We start from the raw sequence: 20,911 nt of genomic DNA on the forward strand, positions 1-20,911 counted from the left end.
GATCTATTAATATAATTATTTTTTAATCATTGTGATTCATTTTTAAACGAATATTAACACTTTCTTTTTGTACATAGGCATTAGAACTCAATTTTCTACTTTACATTTAAGTAATTGCAATGCGAGTATATCTTCAAGTTCTGAACAATGGCAAGAAATTAACTTTGGTCAGAATTCAAATCAAAGAAACTTTTTTAACATCAACCTAGAATCTTTCATGCTGCAGAATAATAGACTGCCATAACGAAAAAAGAAGAAGCAGAATGAGTCATCATAAACGCTAAAAAAATTACCCTGGAAAGTATACAGTATAATATTAGAGTAAATATCAATATATTCTTCTGCATAATTGTATAGTGTCAAAGAATAGTTTTAGACCTTAACTGCCACATCAAAATAAAATAAAATTACAGATTAACTATTATAATCACACAGAATTCAATTTTTTGGCAGAGAAACCCCCCACTTCTGGTGCCCAAGTGATTTACTTTTGTTAATACATGCAGTGACGGACATATACCTAAAAATATTAAATATACTTTAACCTTCATCTTTTTTATACTTCCACAGAACATAATGCAATGTTAGAACTTTATTTTTCAGAAAAAATAACTCCAATGGACAATACCTAGGTTTTCACATATTTCAAGAAATATAATTCTTTATGACATGTCGTACATCAAATTCTGGCTTTTATAGCAGACAATCACTTACGTGCACAAGAGTTATAAACAGTTAAGTCGCAACTAAAACTCGTCCAAACATTTGCACCCACTTTCTTAATATATGCGACACTTATACCAATGAAAAAACAATGAATCCAACTTTTCACATGTTCGATCAAAACGCATACAATTCCACTCTAGAATTTAATGCTACGAAAAATTTGCCAAACAAGTTTCATAACCGTTTCCTTGCGAGAAATACAACCCCCACGTTAGATTGCAATGTGAAAGTAGCAGAGAAAATTTCGAGGACGGAAGTAAGATACGCATTTGAAAAGAACAGTGTAAGGGAAAAGCTCTGTCTTCCCTTCCTTAAATATTCATTCTCCCTTCCGATATAAACGTTTATTGTATGTACGACATCTCTTTTGTGATTTTGAAATGTTTCGAGAAATTCGTCGTCTGTTTTTTCTATTCATTTCTCCCGCGCGGTGCATTCATGCGTAACATTTCAATGGAAAATAACAAACAGCGAATAAGATAAAATTGCAAATTACAAGGAGCGTATAGCTGTCTTTAAAATGTGTAAATAAGTAAATAGAGTCGCCATGTTCTCCATCATTACGATAATTATATGGCCCGCGAATCCGAGGGGAAACCAGCTGATGGGAACTGACTTCTGCAAAAGTATACTAGAAATGCCGATATGTTATAGCCTTCAATTGTACCTTAGCGTCCGTTCAGCAAAGAGTCAGAATCGCGTGTACAATGTATTGTTTCTATCCTTAATTTCGCAATATGCGAGTTGTTGCAAAGACGAAGGCATAGCTACTCTCTCTTTTGCAGTGTTACCGCGTCATTCAATCCTCATTTTACGAATAAACTGACACAAATCTATATTTTGACGTACGTATATAATACAATAAGAAAACTTTGGTGTAAAACAAAAGAAACGTGATGTTGTTAATAGTTTGTGATAGCTTCGTAATTTTTTGCTCTTAAATACGCAGCAATTAGAAGGTTCCTTGTAGAATTAATAATGCACATACTACAAGGAGTGTTCATGCTTCTCAGCTTGTGTGGTTGTTGGCGACCGTCTTCTTGGACGTCCCGGCCCAAAAAGTTTCTGTACACTACGTATATGGTCATTATATTTTTCATGGCGCATAGCTTCTTGTTATTTCTTATATTGGACTTAGTCTTCAATGTGGATAACCAGGAAGATTTCAGTGATAATTTCTATTTGACAGCGGAAGTTTTTGGAGTTTGCTGGAAAATGCGTAGTACAATAATGAATTATGAAAATTATACAAAGTTGATCGACAGTCTTCAAGAGAAACCATTGGCGCCAATGAGCATCGAGGAAACGATGATTCGAAAGAAATTCGACAAAATATCAGAGTAAGTATACGTTAAAGTTGTCGATAATAATAGCAATTTGTATTTTCGTAATTGTTCCAACGTTTCAGCAAGATTGCAGTAAGCTTCGTCAAGGATCTACAATCAGCTGCAACAAGTGTTTCAATCGATCCGTTGATCAGTTGAGGAAGCTCTGCAATGTTGACGAAACAACGGAACACTGATTCACAATTTAAGCCTAGAATTCGGTTAACTGCTTGTTTAGCCATTGAAATGATCTTCAATATTTGATAGTAGGACTTTCTTAACAGATGGAATGTAGTTGTCTATTCGACTTCAGTGGTCATACTTCTAGTGAGTATGCTTGCAACGTCGATCTTCAAAGATTTCGAAACAAGAGAATTATCGTTTCGAATATGGTTACCATGCGACCTTTCCTCTTTTCTTTTGTTCACTATTGCTTACGTTTATGTAAATATAAATTTGGCGCTCACCTCATATGTGAACGTTAGCTGCGACAGTCTATTCAGCGGCCTTCTGATCCATACCTGCAGTCAACTTGAAATATTGCGACATCGTCTGAGACATGTCAAAAGAAACGGAGACTACTCTGCGGAACACTGTGCCCGTCTTCATAATCGTATATACAAGTTGGTCTGCGATATTTCTAGCAAATTCTAAATTTAAATATGGTGGACTGAATGGTGGACCCCGGGTTTGTTTTGACCCAGATATAAATTTTCCTGTTCCCTATTTCGGTATAAGGTTTCTGATCGAATTCTTCGAATGTGAAATAGTTTGAATAGTTTGGACGGACCTGGAGTCCGCTGGCCAAGACTTAAAAACAGATTACAGAACATTGAGGAACATTTTCTACTAGTCATAGATCAAACTTCGAAGCATAACGATACAGTTTCGGGAATAATTTTGTTACCTTTTTTAATAGCATCGATGTAGATAGTCAGGTCCACCTACTGCGTAGATTAATCCCCCCTCTACCTAAACAGTGACATCGTTACAGATTCGCCACAATAGTGGACGAACGATTTAAAACTATAATATGTATTCAGTTCCTGGTGAGTACGTCTACCATATGCGTCGAAATTTATAATTTGACGCAAAGGGACCTGGATTCGAAATATATTGTAACTGTGGGCTACACAGTTTGCGTAATGCTGCAGATACTCTATTACTGTTGGAACGGGAACGAAGTCCGATTGAAGGTTCCACTGCATGATAAGTAATTCAATTTTGATTAGAGTACTAAAATTTCGCGGAGTGTTTTTCTGTGTAGAGTCTCGAAATTCCTGACATGATAATGGAAAGTGACTGGACCTCGTTGGATAATGGCTCTAGAAAGACCTTCCTAATTATCATGAACCGGGCAACGATGCCCATCGAATTTACAAGCGCTCACGTTGCTACGATGAACCTCGACTCTTTTATGGCAGTTAGTACCAGTTTAGTATACGTTCTCCATATTCTGTTATCCAATTTAATTGAACCGTGTCTATCGTAAAAGTTTCATCTTTGATAAAAGAATTTGTAACCAGCAAAGTAACGGTACAAAGTTCTTCAAATTTCGCACACCCTACAAGTTTAAAGTTTAACAAACTCTGTGATACAGAGTAAATTTTAAATATATATTTGTTATAGCTAATCAAGACTTCTTACTCGGTGTATAACGTGCTTTTACAAGGCCAAGCATAAAAACTGTTTACCAAATATAGAAAACGAATTAATTCAATGGAATGAAAGGAAAGAAGAAGACATTGTAGTAGAGATGCTTCAAAAGTGTCTTGAAGTATGTAGAGTACGATACTATCGATATAATCCAATAGAGATCTATTAATATTGTAGTGCTAAGAATTTGTTAATATAATTATTGTTTAATCATTGTAATTCATTTTTAAACGAGTATTAACACTTTCTTTTTGTACATAGGCATTAGAACTCAATTTTCTACTTAACTTTTAGGTAATTGAAATGCGAGTATATCTCCAAGTTCTAAACAATGGCAAGAAATTAACTTTGGTCAGAATTCAAATCAAAGAAATTTTTTTAACATCAACCTAGAATCTTTCATGGTGCAGAATAATAGACTGCCATAACGAAAAAAGAAGAAGCAGAATGAGTCGCTAAATCATAACGCTAAAAAAATCATAAACATCATAAACGCTAAAAAAATTACCCTGGAAAGTATAGAGTATAACATGCGAATAAATATCAATATATTCTTCTGCATAATTGTATAGTGTCAAAGAATAGTTTTAGACCTTAATTGTCACATCAAAATAAAATAAAATTACAGATTAACTATTATAATCACACAGAATTCAATTTTTTGGCATATACCTAAAAATATTAAATATACTTTAACCTCCATCTTTTTTACACTTCCACAGAACATATTGCAGTGTTAGAACTTTATTTCTCAGAAAAAATAACTCCAATGGACAATATCAAGTATTCACATATTTCAAGAAATATAATTCTTTATGACATGTCGTACATCAAATTCTGGCTTTTATAGCAGACAATCACTTACGTGCACAAGAGTTATAAACAGTTAAGTCGCAACTAAAGATCGCCCAAACATTTGCACCCACTTTCATACGCGACATTTATACCAATGGTAAAACAATGAATCCAACTTTTCACATGTTCGATCAAAACGTATACAATTCCACTCTAGAATTTTATGCTATGAAAAATTTGTCGAACAACTTTCATAACCGTTTCTTTGCGAGAAATACTACCCCCACGTTAGATTGCAATGTGAAAGTAGCAGAGAAAATTTCGAGGACGGAAGTAAGATACGCATTTGAAAAGAACAGTGTAAGGGAAAAGCTCTGTCTTCCCTTCCTTAAATATTCATTCTCCCTTCCGATATAAACGTTTATTGTATGTACGACATCTCTTTGGTGATTTTGAAATGTTTCGAGAAATTCGTCCACTGTTTTTTCTATTCATTTCTCCCGCGCGGTGCATTCATGCGTAACATTTCAATGGAAAATAACAAACAGCGAATAAGATAAAATTGCAAATTACAAGGAGCGTATAGCTGTCTTTAAAATGTGTAAATAAGTAAATAGAGTCGCCATGTTCTCCATCATTACGATAATTATATGGCCCGCGAATCCGAGGGGAAACCAGCTGATGGGAACTGTCTTCTGCAAAAGTATACTAGAAATGCCGATATGTTATAGCCTTCAATTGTACCTTAGCGTCCGTTCAGCAAAGAGTCAGAATCGTGAGTACAATGTATTGTTTCTATCCTTAATTTCGCAATATGGGAGTTGTTGCAAAGACGAAGGCATAGCATCTCTCTCTTTTGCAGTGTTACCGCGTCATTCAATCCTCATTTTACGAATAAACTGACCCAAGTCTATATTTTGACGTACGTATATAGTACAATAAGAAAACTTTGGTGTGAAACAAAAGAAACGTGATGTTGTTAATAGTTTGTGATAGCTTCGTAATTTTTTGCTGTTAGATACGCAGCAATTAAAGGGGTCCTTGTTGAATTAATAATGCACATACTACAAGGAGTGTTCGTGCTTCTCAGCTTGTGTGGCTGTTGGCGACCGTCTTCTTGGACGTCACGGTCTAAAAAGTTTCTGTACATTATGTATATGGTTACTATGTTGTTCTTGACGCATAGCTACTTGTTATTTTTTATGTTGGACTTAGTCATTAATGTTGACAATATGGAAGATTTCAGTGATAATTTCTATCTAACAGCGGAGGTGTTTGCATCTTGCTGGAAAATGCGTAGTACAATAATGAATTATGAAAATTATGTAAAGTTGATCGACAGTCTTCAAGAGCAACCATTGGCGCCAATGAGCATCGAGGAAACGATGATTCGAAAGAGATTCGACAAACAAGCAGGGTAAGTATACGTTAAAGTTGTCGATAATAATTGCATTTCATTTTTCCGTAACTGTATTAACGTTTCAGCAAGATTGCAGAAAGCTTCGTCAAGGATCTGAAATCACCTGCAACAAGTGTTTCAATTGATCCTTTGATTAGTTGAGGAAGCACTGCAATGTTGACGAAACAACAGAACATTGTTTCATAATGACTCGACTCGTACACCCAGAAGTATTTAAGCCTAAAAGTTATTTAACTATGAGACTATTCGTAACCTGCAATATTTGATAGTAGCATTTTCTCAATAGATGGAATATGATTGCCTACGGGATTTCAGTGTTAATGCTTCTAACATCTGCGTATGCGTCGTCGATTTTCACAGATTTCGAAACAAGAACATTAGCTAATCGTGCATGGATGCCCTATGATTATTCTTCTTATATTGTGTTTGCCACCACTTACGCTTATCAGGCTATAAGTTTAGTGGTCTGCTCGTATTTGAACGTTAGCTGCGACAGTCTGTTCAGCGGCCTTCTGATCCATACCTGCAGTGAGCTTGAAATATTGCGACATCGTTTGAGACACATTAAAAGAAACGGAGACTACACCGCGAAACACTGTGCCCGCCTTCATAATCGTATATACAAGTTCGTCTACAACTTTTCTAGCAAATTGTAAATCTAACCCTAGTACGATAGACCCTCTTAACAATCGAACAGTGGACTCCGTGTCTATTTTAACCCGGACATGAATTTTCTTATTCCCCATTTCAATACAAAGTTTCCGATCAATTTATGGTAATTGTTAAATTTTATCTATCAATGTCAAATATATCGGCAGTTCACACAAGTTCGCTGGTTGACGGAAATAAATTCTAATAGGGTATAGAACGTAAATAAGCTCGATGAAACAATTATTTTCGACATCGTTACAGATTCGCCGCGATGGTGAACGAACAATTTAAAACGACAATGTTCGTTCAGTTTGTGGTGAGCACGTCTTCTTTGTGCATGGAACTGTATCTTTTGACGCAAAGAGATCTGGATTCGAAATATATTGCGAACGTATCTTTTACAAGTTGCGTAGTTCTGCAGATACTATATTATTGTTGGTACGGGAACGAAGTCCGATTGAAGGTTCCATTGCATGATAATGAATTCAGTTTTCAATTATAGTACTCAAATTTCACGGAGTGCCTTTCTGTGTAGAGTCTCGAAATTCCTGACATGATAATGGAAAGTGACTGGCTCTCGTTGGATAATGGCGCTAGAAAGACCTTCCTAATTATTATGAACCGAGCAACGATGCCCATCGAATTCAGAGGCGTTCACGTCGCTACGATGAACCTCGCGTCTTTTATGGCAGTTAGTACGAATTTTTGATAAAAAGAGAAATGATTGGTAACCAACAAAGTAACGGTACAAGGTTCCTCAAACTTCGGACGACCTACAAATTTAAAGTTTAGCAAATTTTAAAAAGAGTGTCGATATAAAGTTAAAAGTGGTCGATTGTTGGAATGATCTATATTTATATTTTAAATATGTATTCGTTGTAGATAATGAAGACTTCATACTCGGTGTATAATGTGCTCAAACAGGGCCACGAATAGTACAAGATGAATTCTTTATTTACGGTAGAAATTGTTTCTCAAACATGCAGAAGGAACTAATTCAGTGGAATGAAAAGGAAGAAGGAGATTAGAGTATGTAGAGAACGATACTGTCAATGATATAATTAATCGTAAATTATTGCAAAATTTAAGAATACATGGAGTTTCGAACAACTTTTTACAGACAAATTTTATTCTACATCGTTTATCAACACAATTAGATCAGAATTTAAGAAAGTTTAAAATTAATACGCTTAAATTTTGAATTTTCTTTTTAACGTGTCTGTAAATAAATTATTAAATCTCTAATACAAGAACACGTATAATCAGTGTAAGTAAGTTTGTATTTCCCTGATCAGAAACATCTGTTTTTTACAGTAGCTAGAGACTTCTTAGAGTAGAACTACACAATTGAAGATAATAGAATACGCAAGAGAACAATACGATGCTTGAAAATTATACTAATTTGTGCATAATACAATAGCAGTTACGAACATCAATAATTCTATTAAAAGCTGTTAATGTTTAAACGCTACTGTATAACTTGCCTTTCTTATTCCTTTCTCGAGCACTTTCAAAAACAAAAGCCAACTGAAGCCAACGTATCGTTCGTAAGTTAAAAATTGTTTACTCAACTTACAACGTGCTGTAATAAAGTTAGACATAGTACGTCGAACCAGGTGATACTTTTCATTACTGTCAACAAAGTGTCTATTAATCCTCCAGTATACAATAATTGAAGAGAATAGGAAAAACGAAAGGATGTGCTTAAAGACGTTTAAAAATTATTCTGCGGTACGTAGAAGCCAACGCTAATCGTAAGTATGGATATTAATAAATTCTAAAGAAGAAAAACTTGTCTTCGTTATAGGATTTTCCTCTGTCTGAGATAAAGTAACATTCAATTATTGACACAAAGCGCGTATCTGTACGAAGCGAAGGGAAAACGAACTGACAAAGGACAGCGTGTCTCGTGCCTTCTAACGTTTTTATTTTTTTTTTATTAAACAAATTTACCGTTTCCCAATCTCATATTTTATTCTTCGAGGAATTTGTCGTCGGGCTTCTCTATTTTTTATACAGGGAGCAGCGAACCGAACGCGAGGTAGCATTACGAGCAACGAAGGCAACGCACGTAATCGCTCGTGTAAAATATTAATCCATAAGTCGCGTCGTCATACTCTCAGTTATTTCGCTAATCATATATCTCGTGGACGTAGGGGGAAAGTAATGGGAGATTTACTCCTACGGGGATATAATAAAAATATCGACATTTAGACTTTTCAGTGATAAATAAACCGCTGATCGACGATGTAACCGAGACCATGAAATCAAAAAGTTCTTTGCGTTGGTGTTTTCTGTGAATGTTAATGTACTTTCTCGGTTTCTACACACGTAACAAAGCAACAGCGTTCGAGTCTGCAATAAAACGAATGTTGAACACGTAATAAATAACGACAACCTCGCGATTATTTTCTAATGAACGCGAAGAAATAAGAAGAATCTCTGTTGAAACGACGATGCAAGTACTGCAATATATATTTACGTTCATCGGGGCGTGTGGTTGTGCACGACCGATTTCTTGGACTTCCTGGTACAAAAAGTATTTCTACAACGCGTACACGGTCGTTTTGTTCTTAATAATGCACAGCTTCCTAGTGTCTTTGATCATGGACCTGATCTTGATCGTCGACAATCAGGACGATTTCAGCGACAATGTGTATCTGACGCTGGAAGTTTTTATATCATGCTGGAAAATGCGCAGCCTGATACTGAATCGCGCGAACTATGCTATTTTGGTCGACATGCTCGAGGAGGAACCATTGTCGCCGATGAACCTCGACGAAGTCGAGATCCGAACGAAATTCGACAACTTCGCGCAGTGAGTGCAGGAATTATTTTAGTTTTTTTTGGGGGGGAGGGGGGAGTATTCTGAAACTTCAGTAAAATGCAGGAACTTTCGTTGAAAATATAATACTTGTCAGTATTGGTGAGACATGGAAAGTGCATAAAACAGGAACTCAAACATTGTTTACTTTAAGTGTTCCTAACTTTGAATTAAGTGATTCTTTCCCTCGTTGAAATAATTTTTTTGTAATAATAAAAATTAACTCTGATCCTGATGGATTAGAGCGAATATAGTAATACTTTGTCATATTCAATTAAAAATATAATGGCAAATATAGTTTGAACAAGCCATATTTGTTTGATATAAACGTTTCGATACCTAATTTGGATCCTCTTTTATGTACAAAAATTATATTATTATATATACCTCTGTATGAGTTTTGTAATTTGGTACTACTTGCCCGTTAATATTAAAACAAATATAAATTACTTCATAAATAAAAGTAACACAGTATAACAAAAAATAAATGAAAAGAATTTCATAAGAAACGAGCTTCTTTTCATTTACAGTAATAACAAGTAAAATTACTTCATAAATAAAAGCAAAATAAAAAAAAAAAAAAATAAGCTTCTTTCCATTTATAGTGAATCACCATTACACAGTATAGGAATACGAATAGGAGTAATTGTAACTAAAATTCACGATTCAAATTGTTAGCATCCATCTTAATTTTAATTTAGATTTTAATCCACTGACTCTAGATAGAGAAACACTGGAGTAAAAGTAAAAATACTCTTCAAAATTGGATCGTAACGTTTTTGCAGAAGGAACGCGATAGCCTACACGCTTTCGTTGATAGGATGCGCAACGTGCATGGTCGCGACGTCGATCTTCGCCGACTTTAGAGCAGGAAGACTAGCGTACCGAGGATGGATACCGTACAATTATTCATCGTTTCATATGTTTACTATTACTTACGTTTATCAAGCTACGAGCATAACAGTTGCCACGTTTTACAACATTGCTGTCGATTGTCTGTTCAGCGGCCTATTGATTCACGTGTACTGTCAGTTCGAGATACTCCAGAATCGCCTGGAAAACATCATGAAAGAAGGAATAGATTCGGCGAAACAGTGCGCTCGACACCACAATTACATTTACAAGTGAGTCGGTCTTTGACGTTTCTATCGAATTAGCAATTTACAAAGGGAGAATGAACAATTTAAACGTACCTTTCATTCCCATATATGAGTGACGTGATTTTTCACCGAGGACCTAAAACAATTAATTCTCAAAATTAGATGTTAAGTGAAATAAATTCTATGGGAAATCGTAGGTGTGCTGGTTTCCAATTATCTAAACACAAAATTTCGAGGGGTTTGGTCTGACAGCCAACACGTCAAACGAGTTATATTTCTTTTAAATATTATCATAGAGATATTTATTTGTTAAAAAGTAACGTTGCTTGCAAACTGAAGCGATAAACACGATTATTGTGAATATGATTTCGATCGATCTCTTTGCAGAGACAAGTTTAACTTACAATTTTTTCTGACGCGATTACAGATTCGCCACGACGGTGAACAGAGAGTTTAAAACGATAATATTCATTCAATTTCTGGTAAGCACGTCGATCATGTGCATCGAGCTCTATCAACTGACGCAACGAGACTTGGATACGAGATATATCGTGTCGGTGGTCTATACGAGCTGCGCTCTTATGCAGATTCTGTACTACTGTTGGTACGGGAACGAAGTGAAACTGAAGGTTCCTTGATGAGATAAAAAGATACAATGTAACCCAACACTCCAACGTAACCCAAATTATCTTTCCGCAGAGTCTCGAAGTTACTGACGCGGTGATGGGATGCAACTGGACGTCTTTGAACGACGACGATAAAAAGATCCTCCTGATGATCATGAAACGCGCGGAAGAGCCCGTCGAATTCACTAGTATTTATCTCGTGGTGTTGAACCTCGAGTCCTTCATGATAGTCAGTATAAAACAAGTGTCCTTTCTTGATAACAAAATTTCTTAAATTTCACGTATCTCCGTTACAGTTACTCAAGACTTCTTACTCGACGTACAACTTGCTTCAACAGAAACGGTCATAGCAAGATTTTCAGCGTGTTGCCAAAAAGCTGTATATATCTTATCGATATATACAAAAAAGTAAAGTTAGAAAGGAATATCAATAAATTCTATGAAAACCTGTGAATGATGTTGTGACGAAGAACATCTTGCCTCGACAGTGGCACTCTTCACTGCCGTCGAAAGAAATGGAATGCCACGTAACCGTAAAACACGTGTTTTGAAATCTTTCAAATATTTATTTCTCTTTTCCCCGTCGATAATTTATGGAATATTTTACGGTACTTGTCGTCTAGTTTTTCTATTTATTTATAAGACGAAACGCGAGCCTGCATAATGTATCGACGGAGGACAGCGTGCAACACGCGACATTAGGAACAAGAAGAGCCCACATCTTTACCCTTGTAAAATATAAATAAGTGAAACGCGTCGTCGGATGCTTCGCTATTGTGTTAATAATATATTCTACAAATCTCGAGGGAAACTTAAGGAGACCTCTTCCGAAGATGAACGCGAAATACCGATATTCTATAGTCTACAGTGATGTCCGAACTTCCGTTCGACGAACAAGCGGAACCGCGAAGATAAGTTTTTGATGTTCGATCGAACGATGTGATCAGTGTGTGAAAACTAAACGGAGGCCTTATAGCAACGACGGAACTATTTGTTAAGAAATCACAGACGAAATAAAATTTATTTGCGAGGTCGACGATGCGTTTATTGCGATCTATATTTACGATTCTCGCTCTGTGCGGTTGTTCGCGACCGCTTTCTTGGACCTCACCGATCAAAAAGTGTCTGTACACTGTCTACACGTCGTTCGTGTTGATCATGGTGCACAGCCTCGTGATATCCCAAATATTAGACATAGCGTTCAACGTCGACAATCAAAACGACTTTAGCGAAAATTTCTACTTGACGCTTGGGGTCTTTATATCTTGTTGTAAGCTGTGCACCTTGTTGCTGCGTCGCGATAATTACGCGACGATGGTCCAGACCCTTCAAAAGGAACCATTCTTGCCAACGAACACCGACGAGATCGAGATACTGGCGAGATTCGAGAAATGGGCGGAGTGAGTCTATATTAGACTGCGGATGTTTATGCATTTATGGGAAATTGTTTAATTTAGGGGTAGAAAGAACCCTCTGTTCTATTAATAAAAATATGAATTTCCATAAAGTTCCGCGGTCTAGTCTGTATTTATATTTATCATCGATTGCAGTGATCGTAGCAACGATCGTTGCACTTTTTTTAGTACTTAGTTTTGCCAGGATTGCAGTAACCTTGTCGAAGATCTGAAGCTAAATGTAATTTGAAGTTTGATAATAGTATTTTTACAGATGGAACACGATCATCTACACGATATTGCTCGAATCCTGCGTAACATGGATGATCACGACGTCGTTTTTCACAGATTACAAAAGACAAAGGTTACCGTTTCGTGCCTGGGTACCCTACAACTATTCTTCTTCCTTTATGTTTACTATTACTTACACTCATCAAATAATCAGTATAGCGATCTGCGCGGTTTTAAATATAGCCTGCGACAGTTTGTTCAGCGGCCTGTTGATCCACACATACTGCCAATTCGAGATACTCCGTCATCGTTTCAAGCACATCCTAGAAAACGAGAACCTTTCAGCGAAACACTGTGCCCATCATCATAACCATATATACAAGTTGGTCTTCCATTTTCTGTGAAAGCAAAGTTTAGTTTTTTAAACACGTCGTACTTAAATATATCATCGACAACTTATTTTCTTAATCGATCTACTCGTTTTACTTTAATACAGTTCACAAATTTTTTGCAAAGAATAAATTAATAATTTACATCGTCGAAAGGGACTTATATGAGATTTTTTTCATTTTTAAAAAGAGTAGAATGATAGAATAGTCTTATTCTTGAGCGAAATTAAGGTGGTATTGCGGTCTAGAGTTTAGAAAAAATCGAGTTTTCTTTCGGTCACTTGGAAAATATATAATAAAGATATGTTCTCCCTCTCTGTATCAGATTTAGCGTATTAGTTGCAATTATGAAAACCAATGGAGCATATTTTTTACAAGAGCCATTAAACAAGTGGCTATAACGACCACAATTTTCAAGATTTTTGTATGAAAAAGATATTATACATACTTATAAGATAAATAGACGTATCTGAAGAATCTCGATACAAAATAGCCTGTCTGCCATTTAAAAAAGAAAAGTCAGAAACAATGACAGTCTAGACAGCAATATCACCTTAACACCTGACTCTAGTAATATAAATACAAATAAACTCGATGAAGTAATATCTTTTGATACTATTGCAGATTCGCCACGATGGTCAACAAAGAATTTGAAACAATAGTACTAATTCAGTTTTTAGTGAGCATGTCGATATTATGCTTCGACCTTTATCGGTTCTCGCAAACCGAACAGCGCACAAAATTAATGGAAATGATACTTTATGCAATATGTACGCTCATGCAAATATTGTACTACTGTTGGTACGGGAACGAAGTCAGAGTGAAGGTACAAAATACGTTTCTACTTTAACGAAATCAACATTCTGGTTTCAGACAATTAAAAATTTGATAACGTAAAATTCGCCTTAGTAATTGTTTTAGTAATCAAAATTCATGAATCGAACCCAGACTTATTTTCTGTAACATTTTGATTTGGGAATTAATTGTTTTATCTAATAAAATATAATGTCACCCACGTATGGGTCACGTGGCAATCGATACGTTTAAGAATTTCGAAATTAAATCGCAGTACCTTTATACAGCAGTCTTCTTGACAGAGCCTCGAAATTCCCGACATGATAATCGACAGTAATTGGGTATCTTTGGACAACAACGCCAGGAAGATTTTCCTAATGACTATGAAACGAGCACTGGTGCCCATTGAATTTTCCAGCGTGCATTTTGTACCAGTGAATCTCAACTCTTTCAAAGTAGTCAGTACGAAATATATTATATTCTCTTAACTTTTGCTTATTTTTTTAGAGACTTTACTTTTTTTATTTCTGTATCTATTTGAATCTGTTTACAAGTTATTCTACGTGCATAACTGATTATTTTCGTTGAAAGTGCGTTAGTATAATTTATGTATATACCCAGTCGCTCCCACTCGTATTCGTACACTGTATTTTACATTAAATTGAAAGAAACTTTGTTTCTTATGAATTTTTTCCATCGAAAGGTGCATATTATTTTCACAAAATATTGTTTATTACACTGTGTTATTACTCCTATTTACGAAATAATTTTGTACAATAAAACCGATAGAAAAGTATAATATAAACAGTATACAATAATATTAACAAAGCGAACCAGTGTTTCCAACGTGATGAGAACAACAACAAATTCATAAGATACAATTTCTTTTTCATTTATAGCGAATCATCATCGCAGTGTAAGAATACGAACGGGAGTAACTGTAACTGTTTTCCCTTCTCGGAGGAAGAAAAATAGGTACAAATATATGTTTGTTGCAGATATTAAAAACTTCTTACTCTGCGTTTAGCATGCTCCAACAAAGAAATTAGAAAAGGCGCGTATTAATTTGAAAAAAAAAATTTATTGACCCCTTTAAATTAGTTCTTGATGAACGAAGAAAGGGGAATGGAAAAATAATCACTGACAACGTCCCATAACTGTGGTTGCTATATTTGCAAGTCTCCCCCCCTCCTGTTATTAATTACTATTAACAAAGTATGATCTTTAAAAGAGTAAAAGAGTATACCTTAATTTTGAATGAATTTTATCGTAAACGTAAGGGTTAGACCAAACGACCAAGATCCAACGAATACATTTTATAAACAACTGTTAACGTTTCACTCTGTTACAATGTCTTTCACTGTGTCTGTTAACTCATTCACTAAATAAAATTCTTGACAACGACTTCAAACGAGTATTTAAAATGAACGATGCACCGTAGAACTTCCCTTCGTTTGATTCATTTACTTCGCAAAATATCGTTTCTCGTTGAATTCGCAATGACAGTGACTGCACGAAGGGATAATAATATAGAATTTTATTAAATGACAAATGGATAAGTTCCATCAACGGTAACTACTATAATGATATAGGTTGTGGGCTAGGACGGAATTCTCAGGAAATAATGTACACGTCGAGAGAGCGTAAGGAATATCGATAATTCGTGACCGTCAGTGCGGTCTGAAACTTTTCGAAACAATAATCGCAGTATCAAAGTCAGAATACCTTTATAAAAGTTATCGTATCACTGTGAGTAAAGAAACACGTTTATTGGTAACGTTTCGTCGTTATAGCGAGCTTTAAGTAGCGTTGGGAAACTAAACGTGAATGAAAATCGAAATGCAGTACAGTCGTTAGCGTATGTTTCGATAAAAAAGGATATTTTCGCGAACACGAAAGATATAGAGGGTATTTATGTAAAACTAACAATGGGTATACTGCGGAGGATGTTTATGCTTCTGACGATATGCGGTTGTTCGCGACCCACTTCCTGGACGTCACCGACCAAAAAGTTCTTGTACAACGTTTACACGATCTTCGTGTTCCTGACCATACACGCTCTCGTGATCACTCAAATTTTGGATCTGGTTTTTATCGTCGACAATCAGGACGATTTCAGCGACAACTTTTACGTGACGCTGGCGATGATCATCACCTGCGTCAAAATGTGCAATATGCTGATCACTAGAAAGAATATTGGAACATTGATCGACACTCTACAGCGGGAGCCTTTTTTACCAATGGACGTCGAGGAATTTGAAATTCGAACGCAGTACGACAATATATCCGAGTAAGTCCATTATTGATACCAGACATTAAGTAACAAACACCAGTATTATTGATGTAACATTGTTATGCAAGATACACAATAATCAGTATGATGAATTTTAGTTAATACCATTATACCGTTTATACCACTTCCAAGTAACGAACATTTCTGTATTCCGAATTAAAAAATTCGAAAATCCCATTCAGCCTTACAGCTTTCCGAGTGAGGAGTATGTAGATTATTGTTGCAGTTTGTGCATATCGTTTGCAGTTGAAACATTAGAATCCTTCAATCCGTTCAGAAGTAATGAAAAGGGGAATCAGACATATGTGGTCAGACAATTGTATTTTCGGTAAAGAATTTTTTTCTCGAAAGTACGTAGGATGTTGGGGGTATGTCTATTCACCAAAAATGATTGTAATTGACCCCCCCCAACCGAAAATAATTTTTCCAGAACGATTTGAAATTTTTTTTTCCAGCCTCGATCAACAAATTGGTATTCTTGATTTTCGTCTTATTTTCGTCTCCAAAATCTCCCATTATAAGCTTGTTTATACGCGTACTTAGTATGCATTTTAATATCCACTGCCAAATCAAAACTGTATAATATTCTGCAAGACTAAAATTTTTATTTTATACGCTACTTTACCTAAAATTTTTATTTTTATAACCTTGCTCAAATTCGTAAAATCCTATCCAAAATTATAGGCCTAATATGTACGTTCGAATATGAAAATACCGTTAATAATTCAGCAATAGTATTCCTGCAGGAATAACACGATGACGTACATATATGCGATCGAGTGCTACATAATATGGATGTGCCTGGTGACGCTTATCTTGGAATTTGAAAACCGGAAATTAGTGTTTCGTGCCTGGTTGCCCTTCGACTACACTTCGGTGCTAGGTTTCAGCTTCGCCATCGGTCATCAAATTATAAGCATCTTAATTTGCTCGGCTTCGAACATCGCGTGCGACAGTTTGTTCAGCGGTCTGTTGATTCACATTTACAGTCAATTCGAGATACTCGGGTACCGTCTGCGACATATTGAAAGAGACAACGATGACTCGGTGAAACAGTGCGTTCGTTATCATAAACACATATACAAGTTGGTATTTCAGTTTTACAATGATAAAATACAAAACTAGAAATTGCAAATGCTCGACTAACGAGTGCTTGCGAGATGACAATCAGTTTGGCGCATTTCTTTTTACGAGCGCACCGTTTCTCAGAAACGAGTTTAACGGTTAGTTGTTGCAGATTCGCCAAGATGGTGAACGAACAATTTGAAATGATCGTGTTCATTCAGTTTCTGACGAGTTTATCGACCGTGTGCTTCGATCTATATCGTTTGACGCAAAAAGAAATTGGCTCTGAAAGCGTGGATATACTGCTCTTTGCGTCCGTCACTTTCATGCAGATATATTACTATTGTTGGTACGGGAACGAAGTGAAACTGAAGGTTCGTTTCAACGATAACAGGCTGCATTTTCGCTTTGAGCGTGAATTTACGTATGGTTTCGTTGCACAGAGTCTCGAGGTTTCTGGTATGGTGTTTGAAAGTGACTGGACGTACCTAAACAACAAAACTAAGAGGACTCTATTAATGATTATGCGACGCGCCACGGTACCCATCGAATTTACCAGTCTTTATCTCGTGACCGTGAATATCGAAACATTTAAAGCGGTTAGTACGAAAAGAAATAAATTTTCTTCATGGTATGTAGCTTCGTAATTCTTGGAGAAACTCCAAGAACACCAAATTATTGAAATTTCAATAATGTCAATTGATTTTTACAATATTTTATGACGAATATTTTTACATGTTTAAAAAACATTCTCACGTCCGTCTTTGTCACAAATTCTAATATGTTTTTTATTATATGAAAATTAGATATTATGTATATTCCAATTAATACTATTATTTACAATATAAAATAAAAACGAATAAAATAAACTTTTATGAAAAAAATGATTGAGAGATGGAAGGAAGTCGTTGAAAACGATGATCGTTTCATTGATGATTAAAAATAAATGTAAATATTCTTCTTTGACACCCACGCGAATAATAAGTGGTTAATATCTAGAAATTTGTTAGTAGTTGTAGCGTAGTAGCATAACACGTTTCAAAATTTGTTCACGATCAAATATCTATTTATTGCAGTTGCTCAAGAGTGCCTACTCAGCGTATAACGTGCTTCAATGCAGCCAATGATAATAAAATGACAGAGAATTATTTTTCGTAGAACAACGAATACCTTCCCTCAAACTTCTCGTGGTATATAGTCTTAAAGTATGCGAAATAAAGAAGAACATGAAATCATTAAGGATAAAAAAAATATAAGAAATATTGGAAAACATACTTTTCTCAACTACAGCCATCTGCAACTTTGCATAGCATATTATTTCTCGTTAAAAAACCATATAACTTCCCTGTACATTATCTTTTCGTAATTTTAGACTTAAAAAAAAAAAATATGTGCTCGATCGTTTTGATGGAAACAATTATAAAATGAAGGTTAAAGAAAGTTATTCTTAAACCGAAATAATTTTTACTTTGACAATATTTTCTAAAACACTCACCGCTCATTATAAAAATTTATCAAAAACCATACTCTTGTTCTAAAAAATATTTAATTTTGCGTAGAATGAACCTTATATTACAATTGTAGTTCGATCAAACGGAAAGTGGATGTTTGTAAAATTGTTTATTATAGATTTCGGGGGGGAAAAAAATTTAAATGTGGTTAACGTACGACTGTTCTTTATTACTGTTAAATATTACCTGCAACATCGTAACCAGAACCGCGACGATATCCTTGCTTAGTTTTGCAAAACTCTGTTCGAACTTCAGTTTTAGAAACAAGTGACTTCCCTCTGACTTTTCATTTTCCACGACTCCTTTTGCAAAATAAAAATGCTGACATTAGAGAGGGTGGACATTTACATGTTCATAATTTATATACTAATGCATTCGTGGCTGGCTATACGCGATCGTCTTTGTTGCGAAACATAAACTCGCGACAGAGAAAAGTGAATTGTAATAACGTCTCGCAATGGTATTTGTAAGGAGATTAACGGGACAATCGGGGAAGTGTGCAATTATTATAATAGCATAGACAGCCGGAAAAGGATTCTATCAAAGTAAACTGACTTCTTCGAAGGAACGTAAGAAATATATCAATATTCTATAGTCGCGATTACTACTTGAAACTTCATCCAGCGAACGAGATCGACGGTTGCGATGACAAAATACTTTCGCGAAGAATCTCGTCGCGTAATCGAGCTAGTATCGAGATAATAAACGGCTATATAAATAAACAGACAGCCTGGGAACAAAACTGGCGCGTGAAAATCGAAACGCACCATTGTAGTTGGCGTTTATTCCGGTAAGAAGAACTTTCTGGTCGACGAATACAAAGGTAAACGAAGATACGATACTTTACTTCCTTATAGATCGGAAAAAAATAGAAGACGTTTCGGGAAAACTTGACGATGGATATACTAAGTTTGACGTCTCGTCTTCTGACAGTGTGCGGATTTTCGCGACCGCCATCGTGGAAGACGCCGTTGAAAAAGTTCTTGTACAATTTTTACTCGATTTGCTTGATTCTGATCGTGCAAGCCTTGGTGATTACCGAATTCCTCGACTTGGTTTTCAACGTAGACAATCCGGAGAATTTCAGCGACAATATCTACGTGACGCTCGAGATGATCGTCATCTGGTTTAAAATGTGTAGCTTGTTGATAAAGCGAAAGAATATCGCGATCTTGATCGATACTTTTCAGAGAACGCCTTTCGCGACAACGGACAGCCAGGAAATCGAAATTCGAACGAGATTCGACAAAACAGTAGAGTAATTATCAGCTAGCACTCTAAGTGGCAATTAGCGAGTTTTTCGAGTCTTTTTCAACGCTCTGACCGCCACGTAATCAAAACGATTAATTCTCAAATCGAAATGTTAGAGGAAATATACTTAAATGAAATTTAAATGGGATACTAAGACAGATTTGATGTTACGTGGTTTACAATCATCCGAAATCGAAGTTTTGTGGTCTGGTAGTCGACGCGTTAACGAATTTTAAATTTGTATTAGTTACTGATCGACAAAATTTTCCTGGCTCTAATCGCTGTTCGATGTAACTGTGTTCGATAGAAGCAAAGACGAATAATTATGTAAATCTTGGTCGAAAAGCGTGACGATAGTATTTTTACAGATGGAATACGAAACTCTACACGTTTGTATTAGGATTATGCGTAATATGGACGATATTGGCGACGTTAGTTGCAGCTACGACTAGCAGGGAGCTACTGTTTCGTGCCTGGCTTCCCTTCGACTATTCTTCGACGATAACGTTTTACTCTGCTTTGGGTTTCCAAATTCTATGTGCAATGATCGGAAGTATCTCGAACGTTGCGTGTGACAGTCTGTTCAGCGGTCTGTTGATTCACATTTACTGTCAGTTCGAGATACTCGGGCACCGTTTGAAAAATATTCTAGAAAACGAGAATGACTTGGTGAAACAGTGTAATCGTCATCATGATCAAATATACAAGTTGGTCTCTCAGTTTCGTAGAGTTACAAACATTAGAAGTAGCGAGTACGAGAATTTGTTCGACGAGCGTTTTAAATGACAGATTTAGTCGCACGTGGCACCAATTTGAAATGATTTACACTGGGACACTGGTTCTGTGAGACTATTGCACA

The 20,911-nt window shown here is 35.8% G+C and overlaps 4 protein-coding genes across 4 annotated transcripts; all 4 read left to right on the top strand.

The window, feature by feature from the left end:
* The first annotated feature begins 1,704 nt into the window (after window positions 1-1,704).
* LOC143348386 (putative odorant receptor 69a) lies at window positions 1,705-7,509 on the top strand. The gene is made up of 5 exons (XM_076778534.1): window positions 1,705-2,066; window positions 2,135-2,144; window positions 3,095-3,247; window positions 3,319-3,474; window positions 7,456-7,509. The coding sequence occupies exons 1-5, from the start codon at window positions 1,705-1,707 to the stop codon at window positions 7,507-7,509; spliced, it is 735 nt and encodes a 244-aa protein (XP_076634649.1).
* On the top strand, window positions 5,735-7,075 carry LOC143348158 (odorant receptor Or1-like). The gene is made up of 3 exons (XM_076778068.1): window positions 5,735-5,919; window positions 6,209-6,547; window positions 6,835-7,075. Exons 1-3 carry the CDS (start codon window positions 5,735-5,737, stop codon window positions 7,073-7,075), a joined length of 765 nt encoding a protein of 254 aa, XP_076634183.1.
* A 1,643-nt stretch (window positions 7,510-9,152) lies between the features above and the next one.
* On the top strand, window positions 9,153-18,587 carry LOC143348387 (uncharacterized). Its single transcript, XM_076778535.1, has 13 exons — window positions 9,153-9,391; window positions 10,183-10,521; window positions 10,925-11,126; window positions 11,197-11,352; window positions 11,420-11,466; window positions 12,155-12,523; window positions 13,762-13,963; window positions 15,726-16,222; window positions 16,452-16,553; window positions 16,972-17,310; window positions 17,463-17,664; window positions 17,734-17,889; window positions 18,367-18,587. Exons 1-13 carry the CDS (start codon window positions 9,153-9,155, stop codon window positions 18,415-18,417), a joined length of 2,901 nt encoding a protein of 966 aa, XP_076634650.1. The 3' UTR covers window positions 18,418-18,587.
* Window positions 18,588-19,697: 1,110 nt separating this feature from the next.
* LOC143348394 (uncharacterized) lies at window positions 19,698-20,838 on the top strand. The gene is made up of 2 exons (XM_076778548.1): window positions 19,698-20,059; window positions 20,421-20,838. The coding sequence occupies exons 1-2, from the start codon at window positions 19,698-19,700 to the stop codon at window positions 20,836-20,838; spliced, it is 780 nt and encodes a 259-aa protein (XP_076634663.1).
* The last annotated feature ends 73 nt before the right edge of the window (window positions 20,839-20,911 follow it).

Source organism: Colletes latitarsis, chromosome 11 (assembly GCF_051014445.1).
Source record: "Colletes latitarsis isolate SP2378_abdomen chromosome 11, iyColLati1, whole genome shotgun sequence".
Lineage (NCBI taxonomy): Eukaryota > Metazoa > Arthropoda > Insecta > Hymenoptera > Colletidae > Colletes > Colletes latitarsis.

What these genes read in the sequence shown, in the direction of transcription:
- LOC143348158 (XM_076778068.1), top strand. Translation starts at nt 5,735, where the DNA reads ATGGAAGATTTCAGTGATAATTTCTATCTAACAGCGGAGGTGTTTGCA. An exon ending in AGATTCGACAAACAAGCAGG is followed by an intron (nt 5,920 to 6,208) that starts GTAAGTATACGT and finishes TTTTCTCAATAG; the next exon opens with ATGGAATATGATTGCCTACG. An exon ending in CTTCATAATCGTATATACAA is followed by an intron (nt 6,548 to 6,834) that starts GTTCGTCTACAA and finishes ACATCGTTACAG; the next exon opens with ATTCGCCGCGATGGTGAACG.
- LOC143348394 (XM_076778548.1), top strand. Translation starts at nt 19,698, where the DNA reads ATGGATATACTAAGTTTGACGTCTCGTCTTCTGACAGTGTGCGGATTT. An exon ending in AGATTCGACAAAACAGTAGA is followed by an intron (nt 20,060 to 20,420) that starts GTAATTATCAGC and finishes GTATTTTTACAG; the next exon opens with ATGGAATACGAAACTCTACA.
- LOC143348386 (XM_076778534.1), top strand. Translation starts at nt 1,705, where the DNA reads ATGCACATACTACAAGGAGTGTTCATGCTTCTCAGCTTGTGTGGTTGT. An exon ending in GGAACGAAGTCCGATTGAAG is followed by an intron (nt 3,248 to 3,318) that starts GTTCCACTGCAT and finishes TTTTCTGTGTAG; the next exon opens with AGTCTCGAAATTCCTGACAT. An exon ending in ACCTCGACTCTTTTATGGCA is followed by an intron (nt 3,475 to 7,455) that starts GTTAGTACCAGT and finishes TATTCGTTGTAG; the next exon opens with ATAATGAAGACTTCATACTC.
- LOC143348387 (XM_076778535.1), top strand. Translation starts at nt 9,153, where the DNA reads ATGCACAGCTTCCTAGTGTCTTTGATCATGGACCTGATCTTGATCGTC. An exon ending in TATCATAAACACATATACAA is followed by an intron (nt 17,311 to 17,462) that starts GTTGGTATTTCA and finishes TAGTTGTTGCAG; the next exon opens with ATTCGCCAAGATGGTGAACG. An exon ending in ATATCGAAACATTTAAAGCG is followed by an intron (nt 17,890 to 18,366) that starts GTTAGTACGAAA and finishes TATTTATTGCAG; the next exon opens with TTGCTCAAGAGTGCCTACTC.